This window comes from Aplysia californica, unplaced genomic scaffold (assembly GCF_000002075.1).
Source record: "Aplysia californica isolate F4 #8 unplaced genomic scaffold, AplCal3.0 scaffold00253, whole genome shotgun sequence".
Classification (NCBI taxonomy): domain Eukaryota; kingdom Metazoa; phylum Mollusca; class Gastropoda; order Aplysiida; family Aplysiidae; genus Aplysia; species Aplysia californica.
This window is the reverse complement of record NW_004797523.1, coordinates 443,774-452,666: the sequence shown is the minus strand read 5'-3', so window position 1 is coordinate 452,666 and position 8,893 is coordinate 443,774. Positions and strand designations below refer to the sequence as shown.

The 8,893-nt window shown below is 39.5% G+C and overlaps 1 protein-coding gene across 1 annotated transcript in view; it reads left to right on the top strand.

Moving 5' to 3' along the window:
• Positions 1-2,912: 2,912 nt before the first annotated feature.
• The window catches only part of LOC101848296 (general transcription factor IIH subunit 3), a 32,894-nt gene continuing 26,913 nt past the window's right edge, over positions 2,913-8,893 (top strand). Inside the window, exon 1 of the mRNA XM_005100607.3 lies at positions 2,913-3,122. Coding sequence (XP_005100664.1) covers positions 3,104-3,122 — 19 coding nt within the window. The 5' untranslated portion in view covers positions 2,913-3,103. The remainder of the gene's footprint in view (positions 3,123-8,893) is intronic.

Sequence of the window (8,893 nt, the reverse complement as noted above, 5' to 3'; positions counted from 1 at the left end):
TTGTGGTAATTGTATCATAGTTGAATACAATGTTCTTAGGTGGCCCTGGCAATCATATATAGGGCCAAACCATGCTGAGATGAATAAGACGTCGTCCTGGCGAGACAGACAAATACGGCACTCGATTAATAATTTTTTTAAAGCCTCCATACTCGGAAATTGACCTGACGCTAGGCTTTCTCAGTTCCAAGCCATACAGCTCGCACGACTGGCCTCGGCATTGGAGGCCTACCACGTTCCCGGAGGGTCAATGCGAAAAACGGCGATAGACTAGTGCGTTGGTGCGGGTGATGGAGCATTGTCGCACTGTATTCACTAGACTGGCCTATAACGAAACTAACTTAAATGCAATGCATTTTTGTTGTTGCAGCTTTTTTGTGAGAGTTTATCGGCTCGTATAACAAAAGAAGATCTCACCAGTGACAGAGTATCAATTCGTCAACATGAAAATGAATTACGTTTGCATTTTACCACAAAAAAGATCGTGACACACTAGTGGGGGAACTTATATATATATTATATATTTATATATATATATATATATATATATATATATATATATATATATATATATATATATATATATATATATATATATATATGTATGTATGTATATAATATGCTAAGCATAACTGAACACAATCCCTTACCTCTGAAAAAAAAGTTACTCTCCGAAAATCTTTCCATGAAGATATTTGCCAGCCACATCAGCTTACGATAACAATATATCAAGATGGAATATCGCTGGGAAGTCCCACAAAATTGCTACTAATCAGTTTCTGCACAGTTTTTCAGTGGCTTCCGTTAAAAAAAACCAAAAAACAACCCTACTCAACAAGTAGTAGTGTAGGCCAACAATGTCTCTCTGGAAGGTTACACACGAAGTGCAAAATTTCATCTAGGCTAACTGACTCTAGCATGTGACAACATCTCTAGTGAAGCCAGGATGCCAGATGTGCTTCAGTTTGTGAAGCTTCAACTTCAAATGAAACCTCTTTCATATGGTCATGGGTATGGTGAACAAAAGTAAAAAGCATGGAAAATGCAAAAACAGGGCAATCTCGAGTTCTGCTGAGCAAGACAAATGTATTATAGTAATCTTTACTCTTTGCAACATTGCCAATGGCTGTCAGCGTCATATCCCTTGTTTGATAAAATGAATCGAACTTGAAGACATCTCTTTCTTTAAATGTATATTATCAATACCAGCAGCTCTAGAAGAATCTAAACTTGTTGTAGTTGCTCTCTTTTTGGAGCTGGTGTGCCACAACATGATGGTGGTACTTCTGGAAATATTGTTGGAGACTCTATGGGCACCATAAATCTTCCAGCCCGTGTCAAAGGTACATCATGTTTGAAGTGCAGAGAGCAAACTCCCATATTATTATATATATTATAATCCGTGACATCTTCTACCATCCACTGTGCTTTTTCCGAATCTTTTGGAAATCTATATTATTGTTATTTTGCATCTCCCTTTTGGCGGGCATAACCACTTCTACTACCCCATCCCCTACATTTTCTTCCCATGTTCAAATGTTGCTCACACGGTTCATTGCGCTGAAACTGAGACGTCAGCTGAAAACTTTTTCACAGAAACAGTAGATTCTAGTCAACTTAACGATAACATTCAAGATGAAAGAAAACTAGAATCTGGGCTGAACACTAAAACAGATAGTATGAGCACAAATTTAATCCTTAGAATTGAGTGTAGTGAAAATACATCCGAACGAAAAAAACGTGTACACCCAAGAGGACTGAATGAAACAATGAAGAGGCTAGGAGATTAGACAGACTCACAGAATTCTACACTTGTAAGTGTAGAATTCTGTGGACAGACTAGACGGCTATACACTACACACACTACTATTACACTATCGGCACGCAAAAACGTAAAGCAGAAATGTTCCATCTCCTGTATACGTATTAGTATTAGAACGTCTGCCTGCCTATCGCCGCTTTTCACATTGATCCTCGATAAGATAAGGACCGGTCTCGAGGCGAGCTTATCAAGATAAGGTCGTCCACCCCGGCCTAGACGGTCAGAGAGAGAGTAAGAACGTATAGACCCCGGCCCTCAATGCCGGAGCCAATCGTCCGGGATACACGGCTTGAACTGAGAAGGCCTAGCCTGTCGTCATCCGTGGGCAAAAAAAAAAAGGAGGAAGAAGAAGAAGAAGAAGAAGAAGAAGAAGAAGAAGAAGAAGAAGAAGAAGAATATATAGGCTACAGTAGCCTAATTCATGTTACAAGTAGGGAACTTTTTCGTTTGTTATCCTACCTTGGGAGAGAGGGAGAGAGAGATAGAGGGAGGGAGAGAGAGAGAGAGAGAGAGAGAGAGAGAGAGAGAGAGAGAGAGGGGGGGGGGGGACAGAGATTACTACTGTAGAGGGAGGGCGCAGAGAGGTTATAACAGGGAAGGTGTCGTCGAGAGCGCCAAGAATAGCCTGCCGTAGGCCGCCTAAGCCTCAGAGATAGAAAAAACAGTTCTACTGTAAACTCCTTGGCCTAGGCCTACTTAAATGCATTCATGGGTCAAAGTTTCAGCCAATCTTAGCCCGGTTTACGCGTGCGTGTAGTTGCATCAGAACGTTTACATATTATTACTGTAAACCCTCTCTGGTCGCATGTAAGAGACACAAACTCGATATTCTCGTGGCTAGTGGCGAAATTGTTCTTTCGTGTATTGTATCTCTGTCTTGTTGCTGAGAGGTGAGGGTACGTAAAGGTAGGGGTGGTTAGTCACTTTGCATGCTCTTTTTTCTCCCACTCTTGGCGTTGACCGTATTGTTAAGAGAAAGTATTGAAATATTAATTATACTACTGGAAAAATCCTATACTATCCAAGACCGACAACTAATCAGTACGCTTTCTTTCCATTTTGGCGTATTGAACCATCTTGTAGTCTCTGCAGTAAGATCTATATCTAGATTGTTAAAACAAACGACAATGCGACAAAGACGAACTGTTCTGTTCAGTTCTTGCACATCTTGATCTAGAAATCTAGATTCTAGATCTAATAGAATCTAGAGTAGATCTAGATTCTAGATCTAAACAGAATTGAGAATTATATTGTAGCCTCCCTACTTCAACTTGAGTGAACATGGATGGAATCAAAACTGGCAAGCAAAATTTAAAATTATTAGCTTCATTGTCATTTTAAAAAATCATACTTTTAAATGTTTTGTTGATCTTGTATATCTAGATCTAGATCTAGATCTATAGATCTAGATCTAGATCTAGATATCTAGATCTAGTGTGCGTAATTTTTTAAAAAAGTACAGGATATTACATGTAAATTATGGAATCACACACTGTGTAAGGGGCCTGCGAGTGTCAGTATGTGAGTCGTGAGTATGTATGATGTTATAATCGGTTTTGGTGGAACGCTCTAACATAAGACTAAGACATTAAAATCTATGGAAGAGGCTAGCCGTACTTAATGACGGCTAGACTGGCAGTGACGCGAGTGATGCGGTGGCAATTGACAAAAATTGACTTTTTGTCAATTGCCACCGAGTGAAGCGGTGTCAAATCTGAAAACAACACTATCTTTAGCATAATACATTAGATATATGTGTGCAATGGGTCAATTTGTTCTCAACTAGTTCATTGGACGAGCATCCCAGTCTAGAGCTACAAAGGCTACGGTACCAACTTGGCATGTTTTCAATGAGACACGTAGAATCTAGGCCTAGATCTAGGCTAGCCTTAGCCTACACTTTGGTGTAAAACCAACACTGGCAATTCTAGAAGTAGAAGGTCACAAACGCACGCAAACTCAAGCGGAAATTCATGTTATATCGGGGAACATAAATCGGGGGACGGGGGTCAGGGAAAAACACACGCACACACACACAGACGGACAGAGAGGCGAACGCACAACACCGAGTGCTCGAGCACAATATTTATCAATAAGTTAGATCTACCCACCAACGCAAAAGAGCTCCAATTTACTCGGTGGCAATTGACAAAAAGTCAATTTTTGTCTATTGCCAACGCGTCACTCGGTGGCAATCGACACTACCCAAAAAAAAAGGGCCAGCACTATTTCTCCGAACGTTCGGGAAAATAAAGCTGGGCACTATTTCTCCGAACGTTCGGGAAAATAAAGCTTTAAGGCACTATTTCTCCGAACGTTCGGGAAAATAAAGCTGGGCACTATTTCTCCTAACACTCTGAAATCACATCCTTTCCCGCAAATTTAGGATATTTTATATATAGAGTATAGGCCTACCAAAGATTGTTCGTATACAATATGGTTCAATCGGTCCAAAAAAGTCCGCAGTAAATATTTATAAAGAAATGTTACAGTTCCAAACAGTTTTTTGCTACAGATATGACGTGTTGCCTATGAAGGGTGCTGCTTAATGTGTTGTGTTCCCTCGTGTGCTGTCTAGATCTAGATCTACGGAGGGTTATTGATAACGACACATAGAACTAGCTTCTGCGTTTGTCGCGGGCGCGACCAATAAATCGTGGCTGGATTTTTTGGCATTTTTTGGTCGGGGAATAAAAGTCAAATTTAAAAAAAAAAAGAAAAAAAAGAAAGAAACCGAAACCTCTTTACTTTTGAAAGAAAGTTCACTTAGTTTCACTTAGTCTCTTTCTCACTTGTTGTCACCACGTTGATTTGTTGAATACGTTACAGTTACTTTTATTTTCCCTCTTTGACTCTTTGTGGTGTTTTATTTTGTTAGTGTGTAATTTTTGTTCTTGTTACTGTTCTAATGTGTTTTTTTTCTACCATTTTTTTGTTGGGGAAAGGGGGGGGGGGATGTTGCATTGTGTAACATCATTTAATTTGATGTTCCTTCCTTCATTAGATTCTAAATATACATGTATATATATAAATAGATTTAAATGTTTTATGTTAGAGCGTACGTTCCACCAAAACCGATTACATGTACTGACACTGGCAGGCCCCTTAATGTGTGTGATTCCATAATTTACATGTAATATCCTGTACTTAAAAAAAAAAATGTACGCACTTTTAGGGTTAAAACAGGCAATTTTCTTCGGACAGGTTGACACACACCCTTATTTGTTTATTTTTGTGGTTGTTTATGGGCTGTTCGACTAATTTTGATTTCATTCTGTTGTGAAACCTTTCTTTTTCACGTTTTTACACTCGTCTAAAAATCTCTAGACTAGCTCTTGAAAATTGAAATAGATATAGACCCAAAAATTTGCTCCTGTGTGTGTGTGTATGGGTGTGTGTGTGTGTGTGTGTGTCTATGCATGTGCGTGTGTGAGTGTGTCTGTGTGGTAGTAAGTGTGTAAGTGGAGAGTGAGGAACAGTTCAAAGTATACAAAAATAGAAACACAGGATCTATTCACTCCAGGGCTCATGAGTCGTTCCTCTCTTTCAGTTTCACTCAATTCCCGTGTTCTCTCCCGCGGCTCATCCCCGTCCTCATGACTTTCACACCCCACCCCCTCCCTCCAGGCACACACAAAGAAAATCTCACTCATTCCCTTGCACCCTGCGAACCATGGGGGGGGGGGGGTCGGTGTCGTCGTCTTGTAGTTGCTGTCGCCTGTGGATACACTCGTAAATTCTACCTTTCACCCGCTCTGTCACTCACACTGTCTCTCCAACCACAACTCAGCTCGTCATACGTTCAAAAGTTGCCCACTGATCATGTTTAGTTAGTGTGTGTATAAGTTTGTGTGTGTACATGTGCATGATGGTGGTGGGTGTGCGGTGGGTGTTACTGAAGGTTGTATGTAGGCGGGCTTGCCATGCGGTGTTCCTTCCCAGACCAGAGGCAGAATGAAAGTTGGTGCCGAACTCTCGCAATAAATAGGCAAAAAATCACGAGACCGGAAGCCGGAAACCGTTCGGAGAAATAAAGATCGGCACTATTTCTCCGAACGTTCGGAGAAATAGTCACTTCGAAAAAAAAATAGGCCTACTGAATTGTTAATATAAATTTTTAGTTTGCAGCTAAAGTATTTGTATTTGAGATGAAACCAGGTGCTTTAATGACAGTGCATGTATTTTGAACCTACTGTTTTCTAATGTTAACAGGGCCTAAGATAAATACAGCTAGACTGGCAGTCTAGCCGACTAGACTTCTTGGCTAGCCGTACTTAAGTCGGGTAGACAGCCAGGCTAGTCGTACTTAAGGACGGCTAGACTGTCAGGCTAGCCGTACTTAATATTGATGGCTGAATTGTAAATGAAATTTTTAGTTTGCAATGCCTAAAGTATTTGTATTTCAGACAAAACCAAAATGTGCCTTACTAACTTGCATGTATTTGAACCTGAATAATTACTAGATCTAGATCGAATGAGACCTGTGTACTTAACAGGTTTGAGTTGATAGGGCCAAACCTAGATCTAAATACGGCTAGACTGGCAGTCTAGCCGTATTTAAGTACGGCTAGACTCTCAGGCTAGCCGTACTTAAGTACGGCTTGCCACTTCGAATCTATATCATCATCATCATTAACTTTCTCACCCTGCACCAGGGTATAGGCCACGGACAAACACCTTCCACCTTTCTCTATCCTGGGCTAGCCTCTTGATGTTCCTGCTGATGTAGAAGCTCCTCCGTCTCCCAAGATCGAAAAATAAAAAGCTGTGTTTGTCCATGTTTCTGTAACTTACTGTTTTTTACTGGGTTGGGTAGTTGGCCCTCCGCAAACTGGCACTTTTCGGGTGGCTAGACCTTTGCACTTTTAGTCACCACCTGCAGAGGCGACAATTTAAATTTCTCTATATATACATGTATTATATTTAGAATCTAATGAACGTAGGAACATCATATTAAATGACGTTACACTGTACAACATCCCCCCACCCCGTTTTCCCCAACAACAAAAAATGAATAGTAAAACAAAACATCAGAACAATAACAAGAAAAAAAATTACACACCAACAAAATAAAACACCACAAAGAGGGAAAAATAAAAGAGGAACAGCAATAAAAATCGTATGTAACTATAACGTATTCAACAAATCAACGTGGTGACAAGTGAGAAAGAGACGAAGTGAAGCTAAGTGAACTTTCTATCAAAAGTAAAGAGGTTCGATTTTGGTTTTTTTCTTTTCTTTTGTTTATTTGACTTTTATTCCCCGATTCGGGGACCAAAAAATGAAGAAAAAAAATCGAGTCACGATTGATTATTTGCGGTCGTGACAAACGCATGCTAGTTCTATGTGTCGTTATCAGTAACCCTCCATAGATCTATAGATCTAGACAGCACATGAGTGAACACAACACATTACGTTTAAGAGCAGCACCCTTCATATAGGCAACACGTCATATCTGTAGCGAAAAACTGTTTGGAAGTATGTAGCATTTTTTAATATAAATATTTACTCCGGACATTTTTTGAACCGATTGAACCATATTGTATACGAACAATCTTTGGCAGGCCTATAATATAATTATAGATCTATATCGAAATTTGCGGGAAAGGATGTGATTTTAGAGTGTTCGGAGAAATAGTGCCCAGCTTTATTTTCCCGAACGTTCGGAAAAATAGTGCCCAGCTTTATTTTCCCGAACGTTCGGAGAAATAGTGCCCAGCTTTATTTTCCCGAATGTTCGGAGAAATAGTGCCGGCCATAAAAATAAGATGGGGGGTTTCAGGGGGGCATGCCCCCCTGAATTTTACCATAATTTGATGTTTTGCAGTTGTTAGGTTTGATATTTTAGCTCTCCGCACATCAAACGTATAGATCTCGATGTAGATCTAGGCTCAAATAAGGGGGGGGGGGGGGGAGGGGGGGGGGAGGGTGGGAACCACCGAAAAAGCACCTCAAAGTTATAGAGTATAGAGCTGAGTGGCTTGTTCACTTGTGTCTGTCCAGCTGTGGTAATTGGATAAAAATAAATTGCTCTAGATCTAGATCTAAAATCTAGTTTAGAGTTTAGTATGGCCTAGAATCTAGATCTAGATTCTAAACTAGTCCTAGTCTAGTCCATTACGAAACTAGATCTAGATGTAGACCTAGGCCGTCTTCGGGAGAACAACATGCGATTAAACGTAGGACGCATCTTCCTGATTGGCTGCTAATTTTAGTAATGTGATGTCATCACATCCTGGGATACCCACAGATTTATTTTAACTCATTTGCTACGCCAAGCCGCGGGGGGCGGCGCGGCTAAAGTGCCATCAGTACGCTAAGCCGCCCCCGGCAGCTCGAGAATCGATCTTCAATTTTAGCTTAAATTCTATTCTAATCCACATATCCATGTTAAAATAAAGGTCATAATATAATGTTGACTTCCGGGTCAAGCATTTCCACTGAAAATCGGAAATTTAGATTCAGTTTTGAAACGCGATTTCGTAGTTGATTCGACTTTGTTTTACCCCGATGCCAAAATTATAGCCCGGACACCAGTCTTAATAATTTTACCCAACAAAATCTATCATTATTTTGCCCACTAAAGAAATGTAGGACTCTTTTTTATAATATTGATAAGATTGGACACATAATATTGTCAATGCACTGTTATTGAGAAATCAATATTTTTGAGTGCTAGATCTAGATCTAGAATCTAGGTCTAGATCTAGATCTAGATCTAAATTGTCAAAATATTTTTTTCTCCACAAAATCACTACTTTTTGATGAAATTACACAAAAAGTGCCACTCAAGACATGCAATTCTGAATAATTCCATATAAGGTACGAGTGGGTTTTTATCTGTTTGTGATCGTTTTTCAAGATTATAAAAAAAAAAATTTTCAATATCGGATGTTATGTTCAAAATGTACAAATATTATGGAATGTAGGTAAATAACTGCAACCTTTTCAATATTTCCCAGTTCTATATTCATTTATGGTTATTTTGATATATCATTTAACTAGGTGCATACATATTTTCTGAGTTTCACCAAAGATTATTAATTTTTTATTTTCAAATTTTATCTGCAT